The 21,450-nt window shown below is 31.3% G+C and overlaps 1 protein-coding gene across 1 annotated transcript in view; it reads right to left on the reverse strand.

The window, feature by feature from the left end:
• LOC142325494 (rhotekin-like) overlaps positions 1-21,450 on the reverse strand; it is a 426,138-nt gene that overhangs the window by 352,592 nt on the left and 52,096 nt on the right. Inside the window, exon 2 of the mRNA XM_075367325.1 lies at positions 13,452-13,856. Within this exon, the coding sequence (XP_075223440.1) occupies positions 13,452-13,691 (240 nt within the window). The 5' untranslated portion in view covers positions 13,692-13,856. The remainder of the gene's footprint in view (positions 1-13,451; positions 13,857-21,450) is intronic.

Below are 21,450 nucleotides of genomic sequence, written 5' to 3' on the forward strand. Positions count from 1 at the left end.
AGCTGTTAACCAACCGATTGGCAATTACGACTTAACCACTAAACCGGACTGATGGGCTAAAACCGAATTTATAGCAAAATATATTTTAGATGGTCAACAAAAAAATCATCGATTAATAATGTGCTGTACCTATCCTAGAAAAGGAAAATCCGATTATTCCAATGATTGCAGACCAAATGTTTGACCACTAAGGGAGTCTTTGATTCTTGTTTAGGTGACTGTTTGTTTATATCGTCTCATGTATGGGTAAATCGTTCTTTAATGATCATCCACTCCATACCTTACCTCTGAAATTTGCTTTTGTTCCCGATTTTCAAGCGGGTTTCCCCCTTAGATGCCAGTTGGAGCCGTACAAAGGACACTGAGCCTCTCTTGTGTTAAACACCCTTGTTATTCGTGTGGACCCGCCTGTAGACCCATCCGGGAACTCTAGTTCAACCCGTTTTTTTTGCAGTCGTAGCTTATTTTGGGGTCGAGATATTATTCAGATAAAGCCAGAATCGTAATCCGCCTTTATACAAAGTAATATTGCTCTCCTGTTTTAGAATCGATTAGCATTAAATTAAAAAATTTGTTCAAGTAACCATTATTGAGTATTTAATAATTGATCTAAGTCAATTTGTTAATGACCATTTAAAAATAATAGGGGAACCCATCACATGTCCCATATAAACAGTGGGATGTAAAAGGTAAATTTAATTTTTAACCTCTCTATAGCGAAATACATTTTAGACACACACACACGCGCGCACACACACTTTTATTAATCATCTTAATGTGAAAAAATAACATGGTAGAAAAAAATAGCTTTGAATAAACATTTCGTAACTTTTTTTACCTTTTCCAGTTATTATACAACATTAATTATTTTAAAACAATTTCTATAATCTTATAACAAATTGAAAGCAGTACTCTACTGCTACTGCCATAAAACACGTACTGAATATAAAACTTTCCAGTATTCACCTTACCTAACATCATTAAAAACGGTTAAAATATCAATAAATACATTAAAACTAAAAAGATTGTAATAATTATTATTATTCTAGTTCAATATATTGACTATAAAAAATATGTACAGTCTACCGGTTTATTCTATATTACATAAGAGTATCTTAATACCACATACTAATTCAAAGCTGCAGAGTAAAAATAAAACAAGAATTTCTTGTTTCGAATTTCTAAAGTGTTTTTAATGATGTATTTTATAGATATAGAGGAAAAAACAGATGAAATTACTAAGGTTGTTAGAAAAATCAAAAAATAAATAAATTAAAATTACATGAAGTTTAATTAAAATAGAAGGTAATATTGTATCCAAATGAAAGGGAAGTTTTGGCCTTGTAAGATACTGGTCAGTAATATAGATAGACAATTATATATTAAGGATATATATAGATATATATATATATAAAGTGTGCGGGTATAAATCTCAGGAATTCAATCTGATCGTAAAAGGTATAAAAAAAACATATCCCTGTAGCTAAATTCAGTAAATAAATTTTATGTTAGTAATTTATAAAGAAACTATACGGTATATGATAGAATACAGCAGAAACGAAATAATTCGAAAAGATAAAATATAAATCTAATTGAATAATAAAGCTTAAGTAAAAATTACAAAAGTAGACAGTCTACTGATACCTCAACCGCAAATTAATTATTTTCTTTACATTATTATGCACAAGTATTTGTAATTAATTTGTTATGTTTCATGTATTAAACATTTGAAACAAATAAACCTCAGAAAGTTTTTCATGACCGACAGAGTACGACTGTTCCACATTCTTTTTGGAAAATGACTTTGCAAGATTTACTAACCGAGGAAAAATATTTTAATAAAAATATTTCGAGCTAAAGGAAAAAGAAAGTCAACATCTATCAGAGCAATTGCTTTCACATTTCAAATGGAAATTTAATAAACTTTTCTTCACCTTGCAGAATGAATTTTTTTTTAGTGATGTATTCGTTGCGGAATTATTATAGTTAATAAACAAATAAACAATAACGGTTTAATATGAAACGATGTTCGTGTATTTCTTCTTTTTTTAATATACAGTGCGGCGGGAAGCTGCCGTTCCCGGTAATACATAAATCTAGTACCCGAAAAATACTAAGCAACTGATCCAATATGAACTGTTACCTGTGAAAAAATAGTCACTGTAAAGTATTCCATACAGAGTAGAGAAAATGCATAGTTCCCCCCTCTCCACCCCAAAAATTTATTAGTTATTTAGGGTGGACAGTCTTTCTTTTCTTTTTCTGTTTCGCCACCGGAATCACCGTAAGGTATTATTTCAGAGGTTAATGTAAATGAAGTGTAGTCTTAACAGTCTCAGGGTGACCATTCCTGAGACGTGTGGTTAATTGAAACCAAACTACCAAAGAACACCGGTATCCACGATCTGGGGGTCACAGTCTATTTTAAAAAAACTGTAACGAATGCAAATTATCTGACGTACAAGCGAAACTAATTAAAATCGCTTTCCCTGAGTGTAATGATGTTCATCATTTAGCCTTTTAAAATGAAGTGAAGGAGATGAAGATATTACCATTTCGGTAGGCTTGATGTTGTACTGAATATTTGCCTCGATTGAAGTAGTAGTGAAATCTGAAGTCACATTTCTTATAATAGGACCGCTTATGTTTTTTCGGAGCGGGGTAAATGGCCATGCCATTTTCGGAAATAACGCTTGTCTATAACAGATCTCACAGTCATAACGGTTGTCTTTTCACATACACAGCAATTATCCACAAAGATCAGGGTGACAATACCATAAGGCTGAAAAGACTGCTTTGATTATATCAAATATTTTACGGTTGTTATTCTCAGAAATGTCTGCGTTACGTTATATATATATATAGTAAATTACACAAAAATGAAGACAGCTAATTTTCTCAGTACTTTTTTCTTACGAATAAAACCTTAATTTGTTTCTTATCAGCCCTTTAAAGCAGCATCGTAATTAAGTAACAATGTATCTTATTAAAAGCTTTCAGACTATCTAACGAAGAAAAAATACGGTGAAGGAGTCTCGAGTGTGAAGACATAGATAAAAAAGTTATACCCGGTTACCTTTCGTCAGGATTCAAAAAAATGTAATCCAAAATATAATTTTGTTCAAAAAACATCTTCATTACTGAATGAACAAATTATTTAAATATTAATGTAATATAGAAAACTCTACAAAAGTTTCTTTAAAATAGGATGACACATTTACCTTATGACCATGAATGAATAACAGGATCAATCGCTTCCGACATATTAACAAAACGCACGGCACGATAATAGATCGTGTAATTACACACGACGTTTCACGGATACATCTTCTAAACACGGATACAAAGGATTTAGCACTAACAGTAATAAATAATTTATATTCGTTAAACATATTTCTAGCTGAAATAATCTAGGTTGGTTGGTAGTATCCGTAAAATTTTGCCGAAAATAATCTTCCGCCACAAGTAAAGCAAACCTTACCAATATCGAGAGAAATGACACGGTAATATTTAAGTCATTTATTAATATGATATTTCTTTTGACACATCGACAACCAAAAATTTATATACGAAATTTATACCTGCTAAAGTAAGTCTTTCAAAACTTCGTAATTTTCCTGTGTTACGTCATCCACAAACTAACCTGAATGATTTTAAACTTCTGGTAAGAAATAGGTTTTATAATAGAAAATAACCGACAAACTATGTTACTATGTTATTGAACTCCTCATGTTAAGAAGTAAATGTTGCAAATAAAAAGAAATAAATAATAAAAATAACGCAAAAATTGAATACTGTTTTAATGTTTGTGATAAAGTAAAATGTTTAAAATAAACTAATTTTAATACAGCGAATAAAAATTGGATTTTTACGATAAGAAATGAAAATATTGTAAACAACTGTCAAAATTTCTAGATGTAAAATCGAAATTTAAGGATATTTATAACCTTTGATCGTAAATGGAATAGCTACAAGAAAGTGATAATAAATTGGCTCAAAGTCAAAACTTTTTCAGAAATCAAGAAACTGTCGTTTATTTCAAGTTAAAAATAGTAAACATTTTGATTGTTGGTCCTTCTAGTTTTTAAAATAACAATCACATAAAAAAATTACATTAACATAAGAGATTGAGAATTTTTAAGTACTCGTAAAATCGCCAATTGGTGGAGTTTTCAGGTCCCTTCCTTGTAGATAAGCTAAGATAATCTTGGGTTAGATTTCCGACAAACTAGACTTTTTTTTTGAAACTGAAATAATCACGTATCGCATAGCGATGTATGATCACTTCGTACGTAAATAACAATCCTCTTTTTTTTTATTAAAAAAAAAAAAATACACTAATTTTTTCAACTGAAAAATTAAGAAAAATTCTTTACAATAAAATTAAAATGCTAAGCAGCATATTTTACATGAAACTTTATTACGAGTAAGTGATTCTTGACTATTATAAATTAAAAAGAAAATTTAATAATTAACTGAAGACAGAAAAGTGATTTATTATTAGCATATTTAATTTTTTTAAATTTGTTCAGAATAAGAATCACAATGATTTGGTTTATTTATATAAAAGAAAATAAATTAAGAAGAAATTAAAAAATATAGCTTACTATACAAGTCGAGTTATATGTCGATGAATTGAGTTGTTCGAGTTATACCGATGGATTTTAAGATTAATTCACTACAATAATAATAACGGAAAATTATCGACCGAATTTTATTTTCCAGCCACTTTTCTGTTCAAAATTTCATTTTATTATTCAAGCTGAAGTAAAAAATTAAGTAATAAAGAAAAATAGCCTTTTAAAAATTGTTTAACCTCATCCGCTAGCTTTTTAACTAACTCGACTTTACGCTCCAGCGAAACGCATAAAAAACGGATGCTCGTTTGATAAGCTGATTTCAAAGAGACCATATTTCTAGAGACCATTACAGAATACTCTGACTGAATTATGTGTAGTTTTTCTTTTAAGGTAATTCTTATTCTAATATCCTTAAATATCTTTTCTTTAAGAAGTAATACTGTTTTTTTTTTTTATTACAAAACTTTATTTTTACTAAGTGTATGAAATCAGAAATACTAATTATTATTATCTCCGAAATTAACCAGAAGAAGCAATAGCTTGAAAAATGACCAATAACCGAAAATCAATGATACAAATTGTCCACTGTGCAATAAGAACCAGTAAATTGTATTTTAGTTCTTGGGATGAAGATAGGAGTACATTTTTACGCTAATCGAGAACGAAAAATTCGAAATTGTATAATAATCAGTCAAAAGTTTTTTTTTTTTATTAGTTTTCTTCAATTTGTTTTTGATAGAATAAACAACTTAGTTACAAGATGGTGTCAGAATGAATAAGATAATTCTCAATTATTTTCTTCTATGAAAAAATTAGTTTAAATTAAGCTTTAAAATCATCGGTAAATATTAGCCTTAGTACTGATTTACCATTGACAGTTATTTATCAACACACGCACAAACTACGAATTTTATTCAATACATAAAATCCAGAGCATAAAGATAAACGAGTTAAAAATGTTTTTAGGGAAATTTTGAATGGTCAAGATTAATAAGTGGAACAGTATTTTTGTTTATTGAAGAAAAGAGTTTAAAAGTGCAAGCGGATATTTTGTTGTGAAGTTATTTTGGTTTTAGAAAGCGCGCGATGATGGTAACCCACCCTAAAACTTAATTCCTAATGAGGAAGGGTACTTAATTGAACGATGACGAATTCAATGGTCCTCTTCAGGGCCGATATTTTAAATATAATAAAAATTTTCCTCAAACTTTTTTTTTGGATGTTCATTAATAAATTTCTTTGTGTTTTTAACACAAAGAAATTATATAAGTCTGTTTGAGTTTTTATATTTTATTTATAAAAAAATTTTAATTATACTATATAATATCATTTTGTAACTTATCTTTTATCCTTCTTTTTCCTTTTTTTTCTCTGAGCCTCCTCCAAAAAAATTCAAACTCCGGCACCTATACCTAAACCGATCTAAACCATTTAAATAATTACTTCCATGACTATGAATTGTCAGCGCCGAGTCTTATGAGAAGTTCACCGAAACAGCAACCCTTTGGGGAGCGCCTCTATTATCACCTATGTCGTAATAGTACTTCACTATAACGTCGTAATAAATAACCCCTTAAAAATAACTTTGGAGTAGATATTTTAAAAGATCTTTTCTTTTTTAATTAATAATTCTCCTTCATTGAGCAATAGTTACAATCATTAACATTTAAAAAAACTAAAAAAATATATATAAATACATATGAGTGTATCACGAAGTTCTCCCGGAACTTTCATATCCCATTCTATTCGTGAAAATAATGGAAAAAGTTCATATAAACAAACATCCTAAAATTCTTCGTTTGCGAGTTACTGCTAGTGAAAGATTTCGCTCGGATTTCAACTACCTCAGTGAAATGAGGTCGTAATGAAATTTTTAGGACGTTAATTAACGAGCAGAATTAGTAATTTATTATGGTTTAACCTGAAAAATTGAATAAAATAGATCCCACAACCGTATACCCAGTAGGTTTTGAAAAATCTGGGGTTAAAACCAATAAACTGGGGTAAAAAAAACCTGTTTATGTTTGACGTACAATATCGTTGTTAATAAATAAACTCATAAAACATTTAAACAAAAATTGTAGAGAATTTAATTCTAAACAGAATTGTGCAAGGTATTTGAAAAAACAAAGAAAAGTTAGAACAATTTTAATTTAGAAACAGTACATTGCTACATTTGTAGGAAAAATACTTATGTAAAATAAATTTAAAAAAATTCTTTTTTGATGATGTGAAAAATTTACTGTTAAAAAATGCTCTTAAAAATTGGAAATTAAACAATTATAGAATAGAAATAAATAAATAAACATTACTTAAAAAATCATTTTTTTATTAAGGGCAAAAATACAATCAATTATTTGAAATATTTCAAAGTTGGTAATAAAATAAACTGCTGATAAATAATGGGCAATACTGTATTAGATTTTAAATCTTTCTGTAAGATACATTAAGTGTATCGCGTACTGTGAATTGTGCTGTCGTTAGCGATTGTATTCTGTGAATTTTAGTTTTAACGGGCTCGGTTTTCCATTGAAGAAATGCCGTACTTATTTATATACCACACAGGAATACGCATTTATGGTTTTCATTTTGGGTGTGTGTAACGGTAATGCTACATCTACAGTAGAATATGAAATACGTTTTCCGAATCGCAGATCCAAAAACAATTAATTCAACTTTTCGCAATCTTCGGGAAATAGGTTTACTTCCTACTATTCATACCAGCTACGATCGATTTGTCCAACACGACGCTGTTATTGATGAAATTACTATCGATGCGATTCAGCGCAGTCCAGGCGTCAGTACAGGACGTCTTTCTAAGCGGATCGAAGTTTTGCATTCGATGGTTTGGAAGACACTTGAAACAAGTTTTATCCTTATCATAAAACAACCAGTTCAACATCTAACTCGGAAACGGTCCGCTTCGCTTGGAGTTCTGCAAATAGTCGAATACAAATCGACAATTCTATAAGTATGTTTTGTTTACCGACGAGGCAAATTTCACTCGAGATGGCGTCAACAACTTACGCAATGAGCGTACACGAGCAGAAGTAAATCCTCATGAAACGGTGGAAGGCAATTTTCAATACCGATTAAGAGTTAATGTATGGTGCGGCCTTCTTCATAATCAGCTGTTTGGACCGTTCATATTACCTGGACGCTTAAATGCTGAAGTCAACCTGCACTTTCTTCACGAAGAATTGCCGCAGCTGCTTGAAGATGTTCCTCTAGCCCTGAGACGCAAACTATACATACGTCCAGCACGATGGCGCGCCTCCCCACTTTTCAATATTTTTTCATCATATTCTGCACGGGAAAATGGGACGATCATTCTCACGCTTCGAGTTGGGTCCGGTCCGACAGGTAAAGAAGATAGGAGTATAAATATTCCGGGGAAGACCAGTTGAGTCAGCAACAGAGTGCTACGGTAGAGTTCTAAACGAGGAGTGATTATGCGAGTTTGAAGCGAGTATTCTGCGAGGAGGTCGGTGAAAGAGCGAATTTTTAGTGAATTAAGTTCGACGCGATTAAGGTGACGTCGTAAGTAATTCCAGTACATGAAAACAAGAAGTAGTTCGGTGAATTATTGCTAGATTATAAATGATAGAGGTAATGTACTAAATTTCATTCATAAATTGTTAGGGAAATTTTATTTGTGAACAGCAAAGTATTTGCAGTAAAAGAACTTCATACTTGTCTTATCTATCGTACTATTGTTGTTAATACACGACTAGTGGTTAAAAGTGTTAAGATTGTCGGTCATGCTAATGTCTTTTGAGAAGACAATATTTAATATTGAAATATAAATATCAATATTTAACTATCTGTGAATAAATCCTGACGATTATTTTAATTCTGCTTTGTATGTAATCACTGTCTGTTATTATTATTATTGTTGTGATTGTGATTACTTTGATTATTTGTTTATTATTGGCATTTATTATTATTATAATTGTTTGCTGTTGCCAATATTATTCTGATATTATTGTCGTTTATTATTATTACTACTCTTATTATTGATTTGTCTTATTTATGTTCTTAAACTAATAAATTGTAATTAAATAAACATTTTCAATTGCAAATCTCTCATTATTCTGATCGAGTCGCGAACACGCGACAATAATATTTTTTTGTGTCGAATCTACAAAATTTTAGCTAAACAAAATTGAATGCATGAAAATACGTTTAAATCTGTTTAAAATCTCGGAAAGAGGATATAAATTATCATATAAAGACGAATAAATTATTAAGGAATCGTTTAAATTGTTGAGAAATTCGTTACTATATCAAAAAGTAAAAGTTAATAACGAATAAAATAATCCTGCATTTATATCAACCACAATCAAGAATTAATTGACTGAAAAAAGTCTAATAAAGGGTGAATAGAATTTAGATTCTAATATTCTTTGTACAGTTAACAATAAACAAATGATATAGAGATAACAATCGCATAGCATGCAATAAGTACAGAATAAACTAACAATAAATTTTCAACAATATAACAAAAAATTCCTGTTCAAGGACAAAGATGAACACTGAAGGACAAAGATTGATTATTAGTATTATTATATACAATTTAATATGTGAGACTTTCGTTAAATATACACAGCACTTTACTTCAAAACACAATATAACAATAAAGCTTATAATCATGCAGGTATCAAAACAAAACTTCAAACACTGATTAGCATTATAATTTAAGAATCAAACGCATACATTATATAATTAATTATAAGCCGACTGCAATCAAATTTAAGGTTTAAATTCTATAAACTTTACAATGACATTTATACATTTTTACAATCTCTTACAAGAAATTCTATAAACATTTTGTAATTTATAAAAGATATAATATATAAAATAAAAGATGTGTAATAAAATCTGAAAAAAAGGTACAATATAACAAAGAGCAAACGCTAAAGAACCGTAGTCCAAGTATAAAAATCTAAAACTAGATGCGCATTTCAATAATTAAATAACAATCATCAGTTAATGAATTGATTTGGAAAAAAATACCTACTTATGTGCAACTCTTAAAAATGACTGAAGCTATGCTGAAATAAACTAAAGCATCTTCAAATTAAAAATCTTAAACAGATATATTTATAAACCAAGAATGCGATATGAATACAAAAAATAAGGGTATGCTAACAGATTATAGAAATAAAATCTCCAGAGTAAAAACCTTCAAGATCTAATTACCAAATACAACAATAAAAAATTTTATGTGTATTTCGTTTGTTATAAAGTCATCATTAGATAAGAGGATTTTAAAAGTCGGGGGAAATGCGATGAATTTCAACATAACTACAATAACATCATAATGTCACAAAGTTGAATTTACTTGTACGAAGTTTCAGCAATATAAATAAAATTATGTTCTGCGCACCGTGTTACAAACATCTAAGATTAGAAGAAACTCTATTTTAAGATCTTGCTAGATTACCAATTTCTTGTTTGTTTTAAAACAGTAATTTTTTTCATATTGACGAAATAAATTTCAAAATTTTACTAAATGGCAACTTGTGAAACGTATTTTGATCTGAAAAGTAACAAACTAAATCGTAACCTTTTCTACAACTAAACGTCTACTTCTCTTGGCCATTAAAGGTTAGCACTCTATTAATTATAGTAATTTTACCACCCACTTAGTTGAGGTGTTTTATATAAATAATGGATATTGTTACACGACATAAAGAGGTTTACGTATTTGCTTCTATTTTTTTTTTTCAATGCCTCTAACGCATTTAAATCATTTAAGATACAACGATACCAATTTAACTGATTTCACTGAGAGTAATGATGCTCACTATAAGCCAGTCCCTGTGATGATCGGAATGAAGGTATCAATAAGCGGATCCGTACGACTTTCGCAAACTGTCTCTTTTTATTTTATGCAATTTCGAGTTTAATGCGGCAGACGGGTTAAAATTTGTGTAAAAATAAAAACGAATCATGTTAACTACAATAATAATTTTATTTTTAAACAGAGGAGAAGTGCAATGATTGAAATGTTACCGTTAAAAAAATGTACAGAATATTAGAAAACATGAAAAATAAAGTTGCTACAAATCAGCTGATTCTGGTTGTATCACAGCGACCGGACGGTGGTATTTGGACGCATCAACTGGCCGGGGAAACAAATTTGAATTTTATCTAATCTTTTTTTTTTGCATTTTCAATACTTTTTCACTTCTTTTTCGTTTTAAAACTGTTTGATGCACACCCGGGGGGTAATTCTCAATCCAGCATTTATGGGTGTTTGTGTTGATGGTGTCATATAAAGAACAACCGTCGTCTTTCCTTAACGTATTATACATGGAAAGATGGATTTCGGTAAGGTGCTGATAGATTAGCACCGGTATATTCGGTTCAAGGCTCAAAAAGGAATATTCAGTAGATTATTACACTACTCACTTTTCCAAAAGATCTTGATTTGGAACATTATTTTTAAAGAGTGTATTTATTATTTTTGAGATTGACGGTGACTCACAACCGGTAATCTACAACAGTTACAGCTGTAGATCTTAAGAAACAAAAAACAAAATTTTAGCAAACTTTAATTAGTAAAAAAAAAAATGTAATATAATAATTTCATTATATTACTAAAAATAATGATTATTTATTCTGAGATATAATGACATAAAAAATACCTTCATTACATTCCAGGATAAAAAAAGAAAAATTCATTCATATTAAGATTAAATCATTTCAAAATTTATTATAAATAATACTAATTAATCTTATTCCACTGTTATATATGGTTTTTTTGGCAAATAATTTTGTAATTGAAGTAGACTAGAGTGAAATTCTCAATGTATATGGGCAGAATCTTCTTCTGTATCACCGATCTTCACGGTCCGAACGAACGAGTTTAATTAATAATACTCCGCTGAAATTGTAATCATTATAACAGCATCAATCATCCTGCGTAAAATTCATTAGATCCACACATAACACGCTAAATGTAATATGCCTGATGCATACATTTACAATGTTACGAGCAGTATATATAATATGCGAACGGATCGGCGACTGTAGAAAGATTATTACTCTCCGGTGGGAGCAGGATAGAATGTTGATGTATTTCAGTCGGACAACGCTCTACGAGTATGTCATTGTACCGAAGATGGACAACGGTATATTCCTGAGCCGGCTCGTTTATTTCTGGAAATAAAGCAACATTTAATACATATTTATTAGACGACTAAAAATAAAATATTAATTACCTGTGCTTAACGTATTTTTTAATGGACTTAATCGATCGGACGTCAAACACAATTCCTTTCTAACCGGGAGAATAAGAAGGAGACACCGCTATAGTTCTGATCGGGATAAACGACACAGGAATTACCCTCCATTTGTACCGAAAACTTCGTTTCCTGATGAGGATTTTACAACCGACTACCGGGTAAAACCGGTCCCCTACTCCTATGATACTAATCTATAATTACAATATTGCGCCCGCTCAATTAAAAAAAAAATATAAAGCCATAAATAATTCTCTACTAAACCGGTCGCATCGGAACTGTAAAGTTTAATAATAATCGATATTTTAATTCGGTCCTGAAAATAGGAAACTGCAATGCAGTCTAAATATTACTAGAACAACAGCAGTATATCATACTAAATGTGCTTCAAATATTAAAATCTTAACAGTAGGTCTACGGATCGACCGTACCGGCTAAATTTTAACCCACTTTGTTCACCACTGTTGCTAAGCAGGCATTTATTTATTGTCGGTTCTAATTAATAACATATCTTTGATATAGAAGACCTAGTTTAAAAAACACGGTGAAATATTTGCTGTCACTTCAATAGCAAGGGATCCAATTTCCTCAAGGGTACGAATAAATAAAAATTGCATCAGGAATCCTGAAGATTTAATACTGTAGAGGGATCTACCTAAATGATCTAGATTTCAGTTAGATACTTCTACACGTCATACAATTCGGAGAATGGACGAAGGTTTTCCGTAAGGCGACCTGAGCCTGTTCTTAAACGGCAAGGGAAAAACCAAATAACTAATTGATTATTTATACGCTGATCTCATTCTGGAAAAAACTTTCCGAAATTTCCCAGGATCTAAGGAAAGGTAGATCCTACTGTATGAAGAGAAGCAAGTGAAATAAATAGTTAGTCTCGTTTTCCAGTTCCTCTATGGATATATCGACCATCCATCCTTTTCTCTTGATTTTAACCTCTTTATCGCCGTTAATTTCATTAATATTGTCTATAAATTTATTCCATCATGTCTAAGGGATCAGCGTTACTTATGGATTTTTATCTGCAAACTCAATCCTATCCGATAACAGTACTGGAAGCCCAAAAAGTGGGTTTATGCTCTTTTATCTACAATTAAGTTGAATTACAACGCGCGCGCGCGCGCGCGCACACACACACACACACACCCGCACCTACACACATACACAGGTAGAGAGAGATATTATTATATGCCTGAAACAATTTGAAAAAGAAACATAAATATACATCAGGAGTAACATGTAGAAGTTATGTTACTATAATTATTGCATTATAGAGCAAACAAGTTGTAATAAACTAAGTTGATGAGAGAACGTCCTCACTTCAACAGCGCAATGTATAACATAGATTACCTTAAGGCGAAGTATACATTAGTCGACGTGTAACAACAAAAACTGAAGAAACCAGTATAAATAAACAAACAAAAACAAGAAAAATAAATATATACTATAATTGCAAACAAAATAAATAAGAAAAACAAGTAGTGAAAGATAGAACGACTAAGAAGCGGTGAAGTATAAAAGAAGAATAATGCGGTGGTAAAGGAGAGGAAGGAGTAATAAAGAGATGTCATATTTATTGCTGATGAGAAAAAGTGTTGTTATTTACCTTGCAAGGGGAAGATGGCCGCGGTGCCAAGGTCATCCTGGAGAAGTCATCGTGGTTAGGGTGTATATTAACCTTGACCTTGTGTTTTGGCAATAACTTATTATTATGATGATTTTGACTATGTGATTCTTCACGACAACGGTTTCCCCACAATTCCCATAACGATTTACTTTTATTTCTTGACTCGTTTTCGAGTTCTTCTTGATCTTCTGGCACGATATAAAGTCTAATGCGATACATAGTTTTCGTTTTTATCTCGCAAAATAAATATAAAATTATATTTACAAATCACTTTATATAAATATTATATTTTTTATACATTGTCCATCTTCCCGACATGCGTAAACTGTTAAGTCAAACCAACACTTATATCATCGTTTTTATTCCAAATAAAATCACCAGATTCTGAAATTAAAATTAGCAATTAAGTTAACATTATCACAAGATGGTTTGATACATTTATTGTTATAATAGCCTATTCTTTAGAATGTCTCATCAATCTATAGAATACATTACATTCGAAACTGTATTGCTTAACTAGTCATAATAAATTTAGGAATATAATATCACTAGAATTAACTGTCTAAAAGGCACCAGTTATGCAACACTTTCGGGCATATAACCGTACAAAAAATAAGAATTCCACTGCACAATACCTATTCTTACATTTCTAACAGTGGATTGTACACAACCATAAAACAGAATATTTCTTTTAAATAAATGACATTAAAATAAATAGCTATGTAATAGTGAAAATCTGCTTATATAAAAAAATTTTATCAGTAGATCGAAAAAAATCGAAGTAACAAAGTTGTCCTTCATTTGACTATGCGATGCAAAACAGAGTAATAGTTTTTCCTTTCTAAACCTTGTACGCAGGAGGAATTCTTTATTTCCCAGTAGAACGTATATTGAAGTATTTAATATAAAACGACTGGTCTTGCTTAATAGGTGATACTGACTGTCTGATTAAGAAGGATTATCGTAGTTTAATAGAAAAGAAATAAGGATACGGATAATGCAGTACAATAGGGATACGTATTTATCGGTTTACTTAGGATAACATATTTTAATAAAAAAACATTTTGTAGGGTACAAAAAGAAAAGACTTGCAAAAAGAATATCAAATACATGTATTAGTAATAGAAAAGTAAATCTCTACGTTTTTTTTCATGTAAAATTACAATTCATGTACAGACGCCGCCAAGTAACGGCGAGCTTGGGGTGGCGACGATTAGTACCCAACGTAGTAGACGTTGCATCTTACGAACGTAGCAAACATTTGTAAAAAAGAGCTGCATCTTGTTTATGCTACTAAGGGTGACTGATCATGGTGATTTATTTTGAGGTAATTAATCATTTTTATTTATTTTAGCTTGGGTAGCTTGGGCTATCTAAATCTAGGTTATTAGGTGGTTACTCTTCATTGAATTCCACATCTTTTGATGGGCTTTTATCAGCGTTGTGTTTTGTTAAGTGTTTAATTGTGTTATTTATTCGTGGTTTATTGGAAATTATGATAATTTTTAATTGTTTTGTTAATTCAGAGCATAGTTTGTTTACCGTAGTAACGGCCCCATCTTGTTGCATTGTGATTGGTCGCTGTCTTCACGCCAGCCTATTGCCTTGTCCTGATTGGCTTGTTTTACTGTTTACGTTTGCTCTGATTGGGCTTTTGTTCATTCGTTGTACACAACTGCTACATTATTTAGTTGGTTACTTATCGTTTATAATTTCTTTTTAACGCAATTAGTGTGCGTTATGTTTATGTCAGGAAAATAGAAGTGGGTAGGTCCAGGCGGGGCAAACAGTCCATTCCTGTCGGTGAGGTATTAACTGAGGTGCGAGATGATGATTCGTCCTCAGGAAAGGAAGAACAAGGGCTGGAGTGTGCGGTATTTTGACTCGAGCTGTTGAACATATTGGTGAATTTCAAGTTCTTGGGTGTCAAGGAAGTTCTACTCCACTTCTGCGTGAATTTAATGAACGATATGATATGCTCATGCAATTTTTGGAAAGCTCTAAAAGTGGAACAATGGGTTTACGAAAATAGTTTCCTCTGAGTTGAGTGATTTTAAATCCTTTTTCGTGGCTCTAATTGAGGGGTTGAGGCCTTATCTGCAAGGCCTGCTGAAGTGAGGGAGATCATAGTAAAAGAAAATGTTTCAGTTCCCGTTTTTGTGCCTCAGGGTAAGCAAACGGAGGTACTTTCTTTAAATTTAAAAGAAGGGGTTTCTGGTAAGTCAAGCAAGATGAAGGACGAATTTCAGGTCATCCTTCGAGAAATCCTTCAAAAATTCGAAACATTCGTGAAACTAAAAAGGTGTTAGTCATCGTAGCAGAAGATAACTACAAAATCAATAATTTCAGATTCCCTCGAAGTCGGCAAAACCTACATGGAAAATCCCAATCGGTAGAGGCGCCCTAGGGTCGTCGTTTACGACATAACAGACTATTTTATCTGAGAATGAATTGATGACTCTGATACATAAACAAAATACTCAGATGATAGAAATGGTCTTTAAGTTCAACTGTCGATTACTGTTTAAAACGGGTAGGCGCGAGGCCGAGAGCCTCGCGCCTACCTTTGCGCCTACCTACCTTTGCGCCTACCTTTGCGAGGCGTGTTCGAGGTAGGTCCTGAACTCTGGAAACGTTTTGTTGTGGAAGGTAGGCTGTTTGTAGACTTCTCTTACTTGCAAGCTCAAGGACTATTTAGATGTCCAGCGTTGCTTTAAATGCTGTCAGTATGGACACATGTTGTGCAAGCAACCGACGACAATGTGCGAGCACTGCAGAGAGAAGAGACACAATCGTAATGAATCTCAAAATGTCAGCGGGTCCTACTTATGCGAGCTGTCAGCGCGCAAAAAAGGATTCTAAGCACTCTGTGAGTAGTAAGGATTGTGGATTGTGGTCAGGGTGGGCCCTGACGCTGCTGTCGGTTATTGGTAAAGTCTTTGTAAAGGTCTTGTATCTTCGTAGAAATGATAGGCTGACAGCGCGTAGGTTACTGATGGAGAAGCAGTAAAAGACTTCGTCCCAGAAAAGGCAAAAAGGACGCCATATTTAGTGTGATAAGTGTGATATCAACGACCGCGGCGGGATATGTCTTGGGAATTTTCCTGGACATTTCTGGTGCTTTTAATAACCTGTGGTGGGCTTCAGATATTTACAAATTACAAAGAACAGATTGTACTGATAGGGAATTGCAGGTACTGCAAAGCTATTTCAGTCATCGCGATGTGTTGCTCCGCGAGGGTAACCATGAGGTTGGTAAGACCTCTACGGGTTATCCCCAAGGCAGTGTTGGGTCCTCTGTGATGGGTGGTCGAGTTTGATTCTCTACTGCGGCTGAGATTGCCCAGTCGCGTGGTCGCTTCTGCCGACGACGGGCCCCTGCTGGTCGAAGGATATTCGCGGAGCGAGGTTGAGTTCAGGCCATTCGTGCGTGCAGGATATTGAAGCTGTGGGGTCATCAACACACGATGATGTTCAGCCCGGATAAGATCACTATGATGCTCCTCAAGGGCCGTTTGGCTGTGAGTCGGTAAGCCCGCTTTACTGGCAGGTCAACGTATTAAATATGTTCAAGCTTATAAGTACCTCGGGGTGTTTCTGGATAAGAAGTTGCAATTCAAGAAGCACAATGCGTCGCGGAGAAGACCTGTAATGCCTTCTTCGGAATTCGAGGTGTGGTCAATCCCAATTTGGGGGGATCTTAATTTTAAGACCATGAACAACCTGTACAAAGACGTGTGCGAAGCTAAAATTTTAAAGTTACCGAAATATTTTACTGAGAGCTCAACGACTGATGTTATGTTCGCTAACGGGTGGTTACCGAACTATTTCACCGAGAGACAATCTCTCGGATTAAACTAATCGATATTCTTGCGATAGAAAGGCAGTAACTTATGCTGCTAGGAAGAAGGATGAGTTGACTTCTGAAAAGATCCGGGAAATCTAGCAGCATGGATTTTATTTATGGCAAGCTAGATGGGATAAACAGAAGACGGGTGGTGTAAGCACGATCTCTTCCAGGTATTAGGTGCTTGCAGCGCGCCTCCTGGATTTCCTGAAACAAGTATGTCATAGAGTTTCTTTCGGGACACGGTTTCAGAGAACAATATTATAGCAGTATAACGTGCGGGCTGATCATCCAAGCTCGCTGTTACAAGGCGGCTACTGTACTTAATACTAATTTACTGAAGCTCAATGCTTACATTCAGCTGGAGTAGAAATTTCATTAAACTTAAGCAGTTTTGGTCAACTGATTCATCTCTATGCTCATTTTCAGAGCTTCATTCCTATATATTGATTTTCTGTAACGCATAATTTAGTCACAATTAACAGCAAATTAGATACAAATCTTAAAAAAAAAACGAAAAAATAACTGAGTGATCTGAATAGGAGTAATTAAAAGCTTTTTGCCAAAAAACTTTAAATATCTATTACGAAATTAGTAATGGCTTAATCTCAACGGTGAAAATAGGAAACATTTACTACATAAGTGTACCTTCTTTTTTGAATGTTAGTTTGCGAAAAAGTTTGATTTTTGCTCAAAAGTTAAAATAAAGATACACTGAAATTATTCGAACTTAAAAGACGAATCACATGGTTTGATATGGGTTTTCACCAGAAAAATTGAATAAAACAGGTCACTTTTTTTTTAGTAATTTTTGAGAAAATTACAAAAAAACACTAAAAAATTACTGTCGAAAAAGATTTTTTTAAGGTTTAAATTTTTAAGGTACAATAATTTCGTTAAATTGGTAATAAACGAATAAACTTTGTAACATATTTGTACAGTATTTAATTCTAAGAAAACGTACGTGTAACGTCAACTGAACACGACGAAGAGTTTAAGAAATTTGACTCTTTTTGGTAGTAACAAAACAACGCAAAACTGATTGAAAAATATTGTATTACAATTTTAAACCGAAACAAGAATCATTTCACTATTGGAAAATATTTAGGAACAAAATTAATTATTAAAAAAAAAAGACAATAGTTTAACAGCATTATTTAAAAAGTTCATTGTTACGATAAAAACAACATTAAGAAACTAAAATTCATTATTTATATATAATTTAGAAAAAATAAATTGAAAATCTTTTAAATATTCAAAAATTCTTTAAAAACCTCTAGAATTTTAATCTTTTTTTTTTGTAATTTATTTCAATAACAGACACGATTAAATAGTAGTTATAATATATTTTATAGAAATATAACTTAGGAAATGTGAAATTCATTTGATGTTATGAAATTATATAAATAAACAACAATTTATTACTCAATGATGTCTTTCTGATAAAAACAACAATCGAATTTATTTCAGATGCTACTACAACTACGAGATTTCAACAATGTGTAATGATGATTGTGACAATATTATTCGTGACAATATTATACCTGCTTCGATCCTTTTTAGAAAAGAGTCCATCCATCACAATGTACTTAAATTTATTTCAACAAATAAATAAATATTTAGTTAACATATTTCGTCAAAGAATCTTATTTTCAACGTTAATAATAAATTAAACATTGCACATGCCACAAAAAATTTCATTACGTGAAGGTTAATTAAAATTTTTATTAAAACATAAATAAATAGATTTTATAATTTTTAAATAAAAAATAGAGACCTTCGACTTATTATTAACATTTATCAATGTTAAATTTAATGAAAAAATCCGTTGTAACTAAATGATATTTATTTAAAATGTAATTAAGCTATGAGAATTACAGTGCAGATCACGTACGTAGATCTTAATATATGATGCACAAATATACAGATTAATGAAAAAACTACTGAAACCAATCTAACGTTTATATTATTATAATGGGTAAAGATAAATATATATATATATATATATATATATATATATATATATATATATATATATATATATATATATATATATATATATTCAATCCCATAACAACATAAAAACATATATATATATATATATATATATATATATATATATATATATATATATATATATGTTTAATTTAAACTTGTGATAAATTGCAATCTTTTATAAAAATTAAAATGTGATAATAGCTAATGATGTCTACAATAATTAATAACATTTTTATCAAAATTAAAGACAATTTTATATTTTTATTCCAGTAATTATCCTACATGATTATACAATAACAGCAATCAGTTATTGTAACACTACAAGAACGACATTCGATTTCTATAACTAAAGGTATCTTTAATTTTATTTGGTCTTGCATTCCTAAGTTATGGATATATTTAATAATCGGGTTTCAATTTACGGTCTGTCTAAATCTAGATGAATTGAATGATGTACATTATTAAATAATACTTATGCAATAATAGTTTTTATAATGTTGACAGAAAAAGAAAATAAAAAACAAATATTTTTTACTGTTACAAAATCATATATGTATTTTAGGATGAACAGTTTATAAAGGAATTATTATAAGGTATATTAAAAAAAAGTAAACGAATAGGAGGAAAAAAGAATCAAGTTGTGGAATATTAAAGAACAATATGAATATTTCAACACAACGAGAAAGGCGCAGGATTAAATATCGTGGAGAATTGCTATTACAAAGCATGCAATAATAGCTCCCTCCCTCCATCCCTACCAAAGATCTCCCACAATCACCAATAAAAATGACTATTCATATTCAAATTTTTAAAACTCATGACTATAATAATTCTAGTATTAAATACATTTAGGTCAGTACAATACAATATATCGTAATATAAATAAACATCATTGTCCGTATCTGGTATGCGGGTATATATGTTTGTTTCCAATTTCCTCCTAAACCACAAGACCGATTTGAACCAAACTTGGAACAAGTATTACTTGTTATGTGAGCAAATTACTTACAAAGTGAGCAAATACTGAAAAAAAAAAAATACTGTAAACGTTAGACATCCTGAACGCAACCGTTGTGGGAGAAGAACACTATTACGTTTTGGAAATTTCTAGAATTTGGTAATAGTTTTTACATTTTGGAGCATTCTATACAGTTCTGCAACATTATACAACGTTTGAAAATTAAAACTTCTTGACCGATCAGGAATTTTTGAAATGTTTGTTTAACATTAATGAATATTCCTGAAATAGAGAAGATATCGAAAGTTCTTTAACAATATAAAATATAAAAGGAGGTGTGAGATGTCAGTTGTTTCAGTTTGAACTTAAAAGTGTATAAGTTAAGATCGAAGAGCGAATTATAAAACTTAGTTTCTTAATAGCTGGTAAATTCAGATCGCAGTGTTTAGTAAAATTTCGGATAATATTATCATTGTGAAGTGTAAAAATTTTAGAGTAGTGATTTGACGATGCCTAAAAGGAAAAGAAAGTCCGTCAATCGGTCAAATTCAACTAAAAATGAAGAAAGCAAAGCTTTTATGAGCAGACGAAACAATAATCAAAGACAGCAACGGCTTCTAGCTGTGCGGGCGTCTGAATCTGAGAACCAACGTGAACGTCGTCTTCAAGCAAAGAGGATCCAAGCTAATACTTCGCGGATTAATTAATTTAATTAAATTTAAAAAAAAATTAAATTAAATTGCACGTATCTGCATAAGTTATTCGTATGTAGTATATTTGTACAGTTTTGTAAAGTTGGATTAGTTATTGTTGTTTGAAAGTTTAATAATACAAGTTCTTTCTTCCAACTCCTCGCATTTTCATTCAAACCGTAATATCGTACAATAATAAACAAGCTAAATTTGAAAGTTTAAATTTAACATTAAGAAATGCAAAGGAAATTTTTATTAGTTGTGGAAAATTTTGACGAATTTTTGTAAAAAAGAAATGGGTGTTCCGATAAAGAAATTATAACTTCGAGCAATGCCGCGTATATAAACAAGTTTATTAATATATAACGATGGAAAATTATAATAATTATTTAAAATAAATAAAACCCGATACTATTCGTGTGTAATTACTAGCGAATGATGTTTTTAGTTACGTTAATACGTTTGTAATACCGTATATACCTT

Source organism: Lycorma delicatula, chromosome 5, assembly GCF_047948215.1.
Source record: "Lycorma delicatula isolate Av1 chromosome 5, ASM4794821v1, whole genome shotgun sequence".
Lineage (NCBI taxonomy): Eukaryota > Metazoa > Arthropoda > Insecta > Hemiptera > Fulgoridae > Lycorma > Lycorma delicatula.